This window comes from Sphaerodactylus townsendi, linkage group LG01 (assembly GCF_021028975.2).
Source record: "Sphaerodactylus townsendi isolate TG3544 linkage group LG01, MPM_Stown_v2.3, whole genome shotgun sequence".
Lineage (NCBI taxonomy): Eukaryota > Metazoa > Chordata > Lepidosauria > Squamata > Sphaerodactylidae > Sphaerodactylus > Sphaerodactylus townsendi.
This window is the reverse complement of record NC_059425.1, coordinates 31,251,568-31,264,467: the sequence shown is the minus strand read 5'-3', so window position 1 is coordinate 31,264,467 and position 12,900 is coordinate 31,251,568. Positions and strand designations below refer to the sequence as shown.

At 44.7% G+C, this 12,900-nt stretch overlaps 1 protein-coding gene across 1 annotated transcript in view; it reads right to left on the bottom strand.

Annotated features, from left to right (window-relative positions):
- Positions 1 to 12,900, bottom strand: part of LOC125438811 (L-gulonolactone oxidase-like) — a 56,468-nt gene that overhangs the window by 5,425 nt on the left and 38,143 nt on the right. Inside the window, 4 exon segments of the mRNA XM_048507387.1 lie at positions 107 to 150; positions 152 to 260; positions 2,074 to 2,150; positions 2,870 to 2,977. Of these exon segments, the coding sequence (XP_048363344.1) occupies positions 107 to 150; positions 152 to 260; positions 2,074 to 2,150; positions 2,870 to 2,977 (338 nt within the window).

The following is a 12,900-nucleotide window of genomic DNA, read 5'->3' as shown; positions in this document are numbered from 1 at the left end:
TGGAATAGAAACCTGAAGCCAAAATGCTTAATGCCATACAAATCATTCAGTTACCTCCCCTTAACATGCCTCCACTTGGGCTGCATACCTGGGACTTATCCCCAACATGGGGATAGCCCAGTCCCTTAAAGTGTGCTGCTTGGCTTGACACTAAGTAGTTGAAGATCTTGTAGCTTAAGTTGGTATTTTCAACTTTGCTGGTGAAGAGGAGCCGGAAGAAAAAGCGATTGATCCAGGGCAGCAGGAAGGTCAGGAACGTGCTGCAGAGCCGGAAGAAAGAGGTAAGTTTGAAGGCAGACATATTTGTAAATCTGGCAATCTGGGGCCATCCTGGAAGCAGGAGGGTTTGCCAGTCTAACTTTTATCCCTTGGCAAAACAGCAGGGACGGGGAATCTAGATCATGCTTGAATGGAAATGGTGTGAACAATGCATTTTAACAGGAAAGAGGCTGCTGACTGGATGTAGAGTAGCGAAGTTACCTTCCCAGCAAAAGCTCATGAGTAGGGAAAGGGATCATATTGGAGAAATCCCCTTCTTCATCAACCCAAAAAATATTTGCTAGAGCTGAACTGGAATACTGAAGGAAGGCCTTACCCTCACGCAACTCTCCTGCTATTTCCCATATAGCTGACATCACTGTGTTGATGCTCCAGATCAAGAAGGCAAACTACTTTAAAAAAGAACCCTTTACTTGCAAATACAGTGACTTCACACTGAATTGCATCAATACAAAGCGGTGGTTGCAATTTTCAAAAGAGTTGTGTGAGCGGTTGCAACGACAGGATATTGCTTGATTTTACCAGGGATAGGTTAGGGAGACGGCCTTGCAGGTCTTTTGCCTGGCGGAAGGGGTCAAATTCTTAGAGTCACACAGTTATGCAGTCCAAATGTCGCTCCCATATAGGTGATTGAAGAGATGGAGCTGGGCTTCTGCCATTGCTATTGTACCAGGCCTTGCAGGAGGCAGAAAAAGGGAATAGCATGGATAGGATGAAGGAATGGCAACATTCATCAGCCTTCTTTCCACAATGTCAGGATAAGGACCTTTTCTTGTCTCCGTAAAGTGCATCAACTCTATGTACCACACAGGTTTAAAAATTGCAAGAAAGGCTTAATTAAATGTACCATGCTGCTTCTTCCTGTTAAGTATTTCTAGAGATGCAACTGGGAAACCAGTTGTGATCAAGAATCTTTGGGCTGCGATTCTCCAAAATGTGTGGATGTGTGTCTTTCTCCAATGAACCACAGGTTTTTCACTTGCTAACCACTAGGTGGCAGCACAATTGTACCTATCACCTGTAGTGAAGGGGTTACCTGACAGACCTAACAAACCATAGATAAAGTTCTAATAATTAAATACCATCTTGAACCAAGACGGAAAGTGGGATATATATGTTTTAATAAGTCATGATAAAATAAACAAATAGCGCTTGGGTATGTGTCTATGTGCACATCTGGTCAATTTACAGTGTAGGAGGGAATTCCCCATCCTCAAGGAGTTAAAATAATGTAGAATATCCTTTACAAAGTGATAGCCTGTTACAGAAAACGTAAAACAGCAAAGCTTATGGTAGAATAAAAATAGTCATTTAGGTGCTTCAGAAAACTTGAGAACTTGCACATGGGGTGTTGAATTATTTTGATTGGTCTTAAAAATATATTACCACTTTTGGTTTGGATTTTTGCTAGGGACTGATGCAACTATCTGTGCCTATTGACGACATGTAATAAAAGTCTGATTGCATGATAGAATACAATGCAAAACGAAGGCACAATGTTAAGCAGTGCCTGCATGGCAAACCAATTGAGGAGTGATTTTAAATCTGTCTGGGTCCTTCAGAGGTAGAACGGGCCTAGAAATAGAGGCATAGTTCCCATAACTGCATTCCACTGACGGCAGGTCTATCCACTGGGGATTCCCACCAGCATAAGCTACTTTCACCAGGAGAAAACTCCCCATTATCAATGGAACAGAGAGATAGAATTCAGGCCTGAGTAAACAGATATATTCCACAGGGAAGTTTGTTCTGTTGAACCCCACTGCGCTGCAGTGTGAATCCACATTGAGTCACCTGATCCAGAGAAGGAACTCCAGCAAGTAATATCCCATGGCGTAGTCCCAGAACCAGTTGGCTGAGGAAGATGGAGGCTGCAAAGATGCATGAAAGAAGAGGAATGGTTGTACCCACAGTCCCACAAGGATATGCTTCTTCTACTGTACTACTAGGAAGGCTTAGTGCTTGTATCACATTTTCTGCACATGCTCAAGATGCCTCACATGTAGAGTTGCCAACCTTCAGCTGGAGCTTGGAGATCCCCCAGAAGGACAACTGACCTCCAGACAATAGAGATCAGGTCTCCTAGAGGAAACCACACTTTGGAGAGTGGACTCCATGGTATTATAACCCAATGTGGTCCTTCTTCCCAAAACCCATCCTCCCCAGGCTCCATCTCCAAATCTTCAGGAATTCTCCAATCTGGAGTGGGCAGACCTCAGCCACACAGCCCAGAACACCCGCAACAGCCAGAGGGAAAGGAACTTGCAGGATGATTGATAGGCTTGAAAATGTGCAGATAACATCTGGGGAAAGGAGCTACACCCAAGTGAGGAGCCTAACTAGGATTTCGAATGATCATGGTATCTGCATCCTAGATGGCCATTCCCATGCCTGGTTTTAGGCGAAACCTTAAGTTCATGGCCAAGAAATGGAAGGAATTGATATTAAAGTTATGCTTAAGGGAGATACAATGCCCCTCTAATTCTGATCCGTAATTCTGAAAAAAATCAACTGGGGAGAAGATACCTGCCATTTTTAGCCTACCCCCCTCCCCCCATTCTTTTTATTATCTAGACATGATGAGATGTACCTTGTTGGTGTGATCCTGGTAAATGACACTGACGTTTTCACTGTGAGGGAACCACAGGAAACGAAAATACTCAGATTTCTTTAGATGACTATCTAAGTTGTCCAGGACCTGGCAGAGACAAAAAACAAAACAAAAAACAACATTTTGTTTTTTGAAAGGCCATGTTACTCAAATCCTGAGGAAAATTCAACCGTGTTAAAAAAAAAGTAACACAGTTCCCTGATCACTCAAAAGATCTATATTTGGAACACAGAATAACTGAAATAGAGCCTGAAAGGGGCTAAGAGTATATACAGGAGGCTAAATGTGTGTACATTTATTTAATGAACAGTAATGCAGAAATTCTGTGGGTTTTTAAATTTCTGTGGGAAGCCAACAGAGGCCTATCCTTCCATTCTGTCATAGTTATGGCGGATTCCATATGGGCGAAAAACAGCAGTGTGAAAACAGTTTGAAAACAGTATAAATCCTTTTACACCGTTTTAAACAATTTTGCACCGTTTTCCCACTGCTGTTTTTTGCCCATGCAGAATCCGCCTATGTTAATAGAAAGGAATAAAACAAAACTAGCTGCAAGAGCATCGTGCATGGCATTCAGGATAGAGAGGGAAAGAAGAAGAGCAGAAAGTGGCTTTCTGCTGCTGACCCCTCCAGAGTTTGGACACGTGGGTGACAGGTGGCTGACTCAGCGGCAGTGCACCTGAAGACCGAAATTGAATAAAGTTAACCAGTCTGAGTCATGATGTCATACTTGAATGCAATTGGCCAACCGTAGGTAATTCACCTAAGCAGGTTTTAACATGTATTACATGGTTGAACCCAAGCTCAAAGGAGCTACTTGTTCATGTTTCTTAGCCTGGTTTTGATGGAACACATCATGTACATGAAATTTTTTAAATGAATTTCTTGCACAAACCTGGCCCATGCCAACCTTGGGACTATAATGGATAGATTGTGCCAAACCCTTTTGGGACTGAGCCAGGTCACGGGGGTGTCCCACCCTGGATTTTTGCTCAGGGCCCCAGAATCACTTTAATTGCCCTGCCAGCATCTTGTTTTCTTTAGCTTCTGGGGCCAGATTATTCTGTGAGAATGGCCAGAAACGAGTGCTTTAGGTTTGCCTGGAAGGGCTGGCTACTTTTAAACTTGGCAAAGGGTTGTTGATAGTATAAAAGAGAACATTCCAAGGAGGAGGTAAAATTATACATGGGATGGTGAAAATGGAGAAAAATAAATGTTTATCCCCTTTTCATAACATTAGACTCAGGGACACCAATAAAGTTGAAGGGCAATAGATTCACAATGGATAAAAGGAAGTCTTCACTCAATGAGAAATAACATTGCAGAATTTACTGCCAGTGAATGTAGTGATGACCATTATAAATAGCTTGCAAAGGGACGAATTCAGGAAGGAAAGGTCCATCAGCAGCTACTAGCCATGGCCAGATGATGCTGAGAAAACCTCCATGTACTGAGGTAGCAAACCTCTGAACACCAGTGACAGGAGGCCTTGGTCTCTATGTACAGTTTCTTGCCCCCTAGAACAACTGGTTGACCACTGTGTGAAACAGGATAAACCAATTATTTGCTTTAGAAGAACCTCTAATTTCAAAGACCCACAGGTCCATGGTGACACTTCAATTAAAAATGTGGGTGTCTGGACTTCACAGATGATCTTAGCACACCTCCACCCATGTCATAAGCTGTTTGTAAGAAAAACCTCAAAGTACTTAAAATATGTATTTGTGAACACAAGAGGAACATTTCTCTAGGAACAACAGGAACTCCCTTGATTCCTTATTTTTTAGATCACAAGCTTACGTCTACATATATTATCATTTGGGCTATCCAAAAGTACCAGCCAAAACAACTTGTTAATGAGAAGGGAAGGTGGATGGATACTCAGACTGAGTTCCCTGGCCCCTCATGGGCTGAATGAAAGCTTTGACCTCCCATGTACATCTATTCATGGAGACTAAGTATTTTTTGAGAACACCAGTCCTTTAAGGGTTAAAGAGAGAATGAATGTATTACATTATACCTGGACATAAAACAAAGCCACCTCTACCCTGCTCAATCAGTTGCTCAAGACTGGAGCTGAATATAGAAGAAATGCCACAATTTGTCTGTTGTTCTACCATTCTTTGAGTTCTTTTTCAATATATACAATGTTTTTGTTTCAGACCAGGATATCATATTAGACACCATGTAAAGTTATTTTATAACATGCTCAAATTATCCATTTAGGTAATTTACAATGTGATTTTAATTACTTAATAATCCTTAAAAGGAATACTGCAATTATTAAACTTTTATACATTGAATTGAATTTATTTGTATTAGATCCCCAGATGAAGCAAATTGTGAAATGTGCAGGGATCTAAAAGAATTAAATAAACTCTCAACCTGGCGCCTTCCTTTCTTCTTTCCTCTCCGGCTCACTGGTATGGGATTTCCTTTGGAAATAAACCAGCCAACCTCTCCCCTAACTCTGTCATGCTACAATGAATCCAAATGGAAATATTAACAAAAGAGTCATTAATTAGTTTCAGTGACACCCCTCCCCCCATTTGCTTTGGAGAGTTGAAGAGATCAAGAGAAAGGGGGCAGGGTCACGAGGGATCAGAAGAGGTGAAACAGATATGGAAGCCAATATGTATATATATTCATTCCACTGCACCTGATGGAAACTAAATGAACACAGTAATGAAAATCAACAGAAATGATAATAAACACAATGAAAAAGAAGGCAGCTTTTGAGATGCAAGCAAGATGGGAAAGGACACGTCCGCTGTCCTCATCTCGAATGTGAAACAAAATTTTTATCTCTGGAATTTGATTCTGTTAATTCGGAACTCTCATCATCATCTAAATAATATTTTTAAAATCTTATTCTTCCTCCATGGACCTCAGGACAGTGTAAACAGTGCTCCCTTTCCTCATTTAGCCTTCATAAAACCCCTGTAAAGTGTGTTTGGCTGAGAGAGCGATGGGCCCTTGAACCTGGATCTTTTGAATTCTAGTCCACCAGTACAGCATACCGGCTCTAAAATAAAATATGGACAAATCTATCCATAACAGATGTCCTCTGTGCTATGAAAACTGAAGAGTTCATACAAAATAAGAAATCGGCTGCATTTGATAGCCCCAGTTCAAGGAGATGAAGACTGATGCCTGACCCCTTGATGAAACACTCTTGGGTCCTTGCCTGATCAGAAACTTATCCAAAGACCCAAAGTTCTGTATCTGCATTCTGTTTACAAGACTACATTTATCGGATGGGGAAAGATGTGAGGAAATGGGTTTTTCAAGCCATGGAGCTTTTTCGTTTTGAGAAATTGTCCTTGGGTGGTTGTTTTTGACTGCCACTTCCTGAATGAGCATCATTAAGAAGATGGAGCTGTTTAAATCATGCCGGCTCTATTTTTCACGCATCACCTCCAGCCACCGCTGTAATGGATGTGTTGGCCTCGCTGTGATCTATTCATTCTCTTGCTTACCCCTCCCTCCTCCTGCCTCTAAAGTCAAAACAAATGGGTACTTAGCTAGTTTGCTTCCGATAACCCAAGAAACAGAGACCACGATTCTCACTTACAGAGACATCTGTGTTTTTTTTTAAATAATAAAGATGGAGGTGACAAGTAAGACAAGGGATCAAGGAGCCCACCCCAGCTGAAATCAATCAGAGGGGAAATTCTTTTGACTGAAATGTGCTAGCAACGATTCTAGTTCATATCCTGACCAAAATTTCTTTCAACCCTCCCAATTATGTCCACCTGGAATTTATTGCTAAACAATACTGAATCTGGCAGATTTTCACATTGTTCTTTTAAATTAATTGATAAGATTTAAATTTTAAATCTGTGCAATGCCCCTCAACCTGCAGTTCCACCTGGTATTCTAGACTTGACGTAATGCCAAATGGGATGGTACAACTTTTTTTGGAAACAGTACACAGTCTACAAACCAGAGGTTGATCAGGAGCCAGCGTGGTGTAGTGGTTAAGAGAATTGCACTCTGAACAGGAGAACTGGGTTTGACTCCCCACTCTGCTACTTGAGCTGTGGAAGCTTATCTTGTGGTCTAGATTAGCTTGTGCACTTCAGCACATGCCAGCTGAGTGACCTTGGGCTAGTCACAGTTTTTCGGTGCTCTCTCAGCCCCAGCTGAGTTCAAGGGAGGATTTGCACCTGAGTCACCCAGGCACTAATCCAACATGTTGTGGAATTAGCAATGTCTAGTGTGCAGTGAAATGAGAAGAAGACCTAACAGGGGGTGGGCAAGTGGTCAGCTAGATAGGGATGTAAAGTTAGGGACCTTTCTACCCTTTTTATGGGTTCCCTTGTCTATCCTCCCACTGATATTCTCAAGAGCCTGTTTCCTCTCAGAACTCTCTTCCTCCCTCTCCTCTTAGGTAGCTAGAGGCTATCTCTGTCTCTCAGCTTTCCTATCTGCAATATAGTTCGCTAGTAAATATTTAGTTTTGTCTTTAATCAGTTAGTACGACACTTTGCTACACTACTCACACTTTACCAACACATGCTATCAAGTACACAGGGCTGGACCAAAATGATAGGTGGGCCCATCTGTTGAAAGTCTAGCACGCTCACGCAGGGAAGAGCACATGCAGATGTCTCTGTTGCTTGTGAGGGAACAAAAGGGGGGAAAAAAACCCAGATAGCGGCATGCTGCTCCATGAGGCGGCAGCCATATTGGGAAAACCATTGGTTGGAATTGCCATCAGGAAATACTGACTCCAATAATCTGCTCCCCCCTACTGGGCATGCCAACCCTAGGCTTGATGGGAACTCTTTACATGGTCCAGACCCTGGCATCCCCCACTTATGACATTTCTGTATGGTTTAGGACAGTGGTGGCGAACCTTTGGCACCCCAGATGTTATGGACTACAATTCCCATCAGCCCCTGCCAGCATAGCCAATTGGCCATCCCCCCACCCCCCCCCCCCCCCCCCCCCCGCCCCCCCCACCCCCCTCCCCCCCCCACCCCCCCCCGCCCCCCCCCCACCCCGCCCCCACCCCCCCCCCCCCCCCACCCCCCCCCCCCCCCCCCCCCCCCCCCCCCCACCCCCCCCCCCCCCCACCCCCCCCCCCCCCCACCCCCCCCCCCCCCCACCCCCCCCCCCCCCCACCCCCCCCCCCCCCCACCCCCCCCCCCCCCCACCCCCCCCCCCCCCCACCCCCCCCCCCCCCCACCCCCCCCCCCCCCCACCCCCCCCCCCCCCCACCCCCCCCCCCCCCCACCCCCCCCCCCCCCCACCCCCCCCCCCCCCCACCCCCCCCCCCCCCCACCCCCCCCCCCCCCCACCCCCCCCCCCCCCCACCCCCCCCAATGCTGGCAGGGGCTGATGGGAATTGTAGTCCATAACATCTGGAGTGCCAAAGGTTCACCACCACGGGTTTAGGATAAGGGAGGGCTGGCTATGCTATATGTTTTAGCAGGCCCAAAGAAATTATGCTTGAGCTTAGTCCTCTCTCTGGAATACTGCTGGAACTGGACTAATGGACCAACCCAGGAGTGGAACTGCTACCCTCTAAGAAAATCCAGCAACCATCGAAGGACAGGTGACCGGGGCAGGCCAGCTAGTACTGGAAAGCTCCCATGCTGGGCTCAGTCAGCATAGAATAGGCTTCTCTCATGTGTATGTTTTTTCTCTGCCTTGGTCTCCAAAAGAATCCTGCGGTCTCCAAAAGAAATGTGGGGGGTGGGGGGAACATCCATCTTACATCATCCTAACTGGTTCCTTTATGGCATTTATCCAGCCTTGGCATGCTCATTCTCAAACCTGCTTTATCAAAACCTTCCTAGAAAGGACGCAATCAAAGAGCACGAGCAGGCTATCTGAACTGGAAAGTTTGCATTTCCAAGGTTTTGAATGCACAACAAATAACCCTTACCGTGGGGATGCAGCCCTCCCTCACAAGGTTGTTGTGACACCCTGAGCTCTTTGGAGGAAAAATGGACACAAATGTAATCAATCAATTTGACTAGTGCTGCCAATGGGGAATCAGAGAGACCTCTTCTCAGCAGCCCTTCTAAAGGGATCCTGTGGCCACTCTCCCCATAGGTGATTGGGCCTTACTGAAACTTTTCTGTGTATCAGCAGGACCTGGGGTTCAGTCCCTACTGTGTCCAGGAATACAGTCACCAAGAACTCCTAGGACTGAAGCTTCTTATTCCTGGCATTTGTGGATTAAAACAAACTTCAGTCTACAAGAGGGTGAGCAATAGGTCCTCCTGATTTGATGGTGGACAACCATCTTCCCATCTTGGCACTGGATGGTTGTACATGTTGGAAGAGAAGGACTTTTACACTGTTTCCTGCTCCAACAACAGAGGGGTTTTTACTAGTAAGCCAGATGCTAGATAGGGACCTGGGGATTGTCACCTTCACTCTATCATGCTGGCACTATCCCTTTGATGTTAGACTGATACTCTTAGGGACTTCCTTCCTTCCAGTGCTCTCTCTCTCTCTCTCTTTCCCCCTCCCCCATTTTACTCTCCAATCTACTGCACCATGTGCGTAGAGAGGATGGATGCTCCATGCATCCACCCCCATCCAGCTAGATAAGAATAGAATAGTGAACCTATCTATCTACCTTTCTATCCAGAATGGAGTTCACTAATAAATACTCTTTTTATTAGATTAGAAACTTCAAACGACTCCGACTTTTTTTTGTGCCTATGCTCACACGCATGTTCAAGATACACTTCGTTGTACTAAGCCACAGTGCACTCTGCTCGTTGTGAAACAGTTAATCTCTATGAGGAGATTATCCAACAGTACACAGTGCCTCTACTTTAAAAGATGATGTGTATGTGTGTGTGTGGAGGAATAGTTCTGAGGGAGAGTTATATAATGATGTGATTTAGTCATCATTCTATGATCTGGGCTAGGAAGTGTAACCTTGTTACACTCTGCAAATTAACAACAGAACTGCCTAATTTGGGAAGACAAAATACCCCATCACGAGAATCTACTCTCAGTTTCATCACTGATAGACCGTTTTTGCTGTTGTTTGTCTGCATCTTTTGAAGGACTAATGAATTTCCCTGAGCCAATTGCTGCTTTGCTTTGTTGGTGGCACTGAATGTATTGAGGGGCAGCCCAACATCAATTAAATAGACATCTGGTACATACAGAAGACAGTATTTGGGAAGACGCTTACTCTCCAAATTGTACAAAAAAGGGGGCACAGAACTGAGGTGGGCATTATGGAGGCATGATTAGCCATTGGCAGGGGAAGAGCAGAAGAACAGAAGTGCTAATTTTCTTTGAGTGAACCCTTAAAATTAGTTGGTGGCTCAGTAGATGATCTAGGACCCCTTCCGCACATGCAGAACAATGCAGTTTCAATCTATTGGGAATAAGAGCTCCCGGTAGTTGGAGATTATTCCTTTCTTAGTTAGCAGAGTGCACGGGTGGCTTAAACACAGCAGAAGCCTTACCTGTGACCAAGCAATGATTTTTACACCAGGTTGTTTCAAAGTCACCATCACATTATAGAACATGCCCCAACGCACAAATCTGAGCACAGCAATAAGCCATACCACACAGCAGAAATAATTTTTGAAAACATTTTCAAAATGCTTTCAAAATGTTTTATTACTGCTATGAAAACATTTTATGGTGTTGTATCCAGTACCCCCGATTGGGGGAAACAGCATCACTTTCATTGTTTCAAAGGAGAATCTGGGCTCCCTAGTTTAAACAAGTGATGCTGGAATCCACCCCCAAACAGCATCATTTTCAATGGTGTTTAAACTAGAGAGCCCAGATTCTCCTTTCAAATCCACCTTAAAGGGAGAATCTGGGGTCCCCAGTTTAAACAACATTGAAAGTGATGCTATTTTGGGGTGGATTCTCCCCCACCCTGAAACAGCATCACTTTCAATGTTTAAACTGGGGACCTCAAAATCTCAACACAAATCCAATCAAAGGCGGAAGGATTTAAAAAGGAAAATCTATGAAATTTGGAAGGTGCCTGCTGTCAGAGGTGCAACTATTAAGCTAGCAGCATCAAACTTTCAGGGTATCTTTCGGAGACTCTCTTGATTATAACACCCATGTTTGGTGAAGTTTGGTTCAGGGGGGTCCAAAGTTATGGACCCTCAAAGATGTAGCCCCCCATCTCCCATTAGCTCCCATTGGAAACAATGGATGATGGAGCACCCCCCCTTTCAGTCCATGGCTTTGGACCCCCTGGACCAAACTTCACAAAACCTGGGTGGTATCAGTAATCGGCTCCTCCTGATGATACCTCCCAGGTTCAGTGAGAGTTTGGTTCAGGGGGGTCAAAGTTATCGACCCTCCAAAGATGTAGCCTCATCTCCTATTAGCTCCCATTGGAAACAATGGGGGATGGGGCACCCCCTTTGGGAGTCCATAACTTTGGACTCCCTGGTAAACCTCCCCTCAAACTTTCCTGAATGACTAACATCAGGAGAGTCACCCAAAACATCCCTGAAATTTTGCTGCTGCTAGCCTAAAAACTGCACCCTCTGCAGGCCAAAAATGGAAAAACACTGAAAATACAAAAAATCCCGCAAACAAACCTGCGCCCCCCACAGGGCTGTGCCCAGGGCAACTGCCCACTTTGCCCAATGGGAGGAACGCCTCTGACGTGTGATGGATCCCAATGTGCGGCAAGCTTACACAAAAGAAAGTCGGAGTCAGTTGTAGTTTCTAATCTAATAAAAAGAGTATTTATTAGTGAACTCCATTCTGGATAGAAAGGTAGGTAGATAGGTCAGTTTCCTGAATAAAAGGTCCCATGGAAATAACTTGTACCATTGCTTTATACCTCTTATAGGAAAAACTGCTGCAGAAATCATACTAAAAATGCAGGTGTTGGAATAAAGGCAGTGGGTCAAGGGACCTCATTATCACTAATGCCATACTAGAGTACTCTACCAAACACTGTAAGTAAAATAATGCTGTTTTTTCCCCTTTTTCTCCAGATGGTGCTTTGGTGCAGGTGGCAGACGAATTCACTTTCCAAGCTGCTTGTAAAGGCGGCCGGGGGGGCGGGGGGCTGCTCCTTTTGCCCCAAGCAGAATTGCTTCCACGGAAAAATATTTCGCTGCCCTAACAGATGTTTTAAAGGGGTAGGTAGCCAAATATTTCTGCAATAACGTCCAACAGCAGCAGCCGGGGACAAGAAGAGCAGCCTACAAATCACTGCCCACCGAAAGCACGTGCCCTCCAACCACACATTTCTTGCCCATCCCAGCAGAAGACATCGCCTCACTCATCATGAATATTTCAAGCACCTTCTCATTCACATGTTCTCTTCCAGTTCACTGGCTCTCCAACACGAAGCCCGGAGACTGGGAAATGGCCCCTGATGCACAGGATTAATGGGGAGATTAGCATTTACATGATGGTGTCCCTCTTCAAAAAGAAGTGGATCTGGTCTCAGTGTTTGTACAATCCCTTCTGAGCTGGAAAGATTTGCAGCCTTTATATCCCCGCAGCCTTTATATCCCCGCTGGATAGAAATTATCAAAAAACCCAAACTTTGGGAAATGGCTTAAAAAAAAAAGAAAACTATATTTTAGAATGTATTTATTAACTGTTTTGTTTCCAAGTAAAGGATTTTTAACTGCTTTCAAACTCAGCCAGAGCCCCTGGAGCTTCCTTCAGCCTCACTTTTCATTATATAACTCGAATTAAAAGTGGAAACATCTGCAAAAAGAATGTAGCCGTTGGGGACTCTTGACTCAGATCTAAACGGTCTGTCTTGTCCCCACATAAAGATCTAATGGCTCTTTCTAAAGACTTGTTGATATGCTGCAGTTGGGACGAAGAGACCCGTTTGGTTCTGCTCGACAACACTTTTTAAACAGCCAAGAATGGAACTTCTGTTCCACCCAAGCTATGGATTGGTTTGTGGACTGAGGGGATTTCAAAGAAAGGCAATCACTGAAGTTAAATACTCAATTTACTCCACTTGAAAGGGTAAGCCTACACTTGAACCAGGAGTGTAGCTCTATAAAACAGTGGCCAGG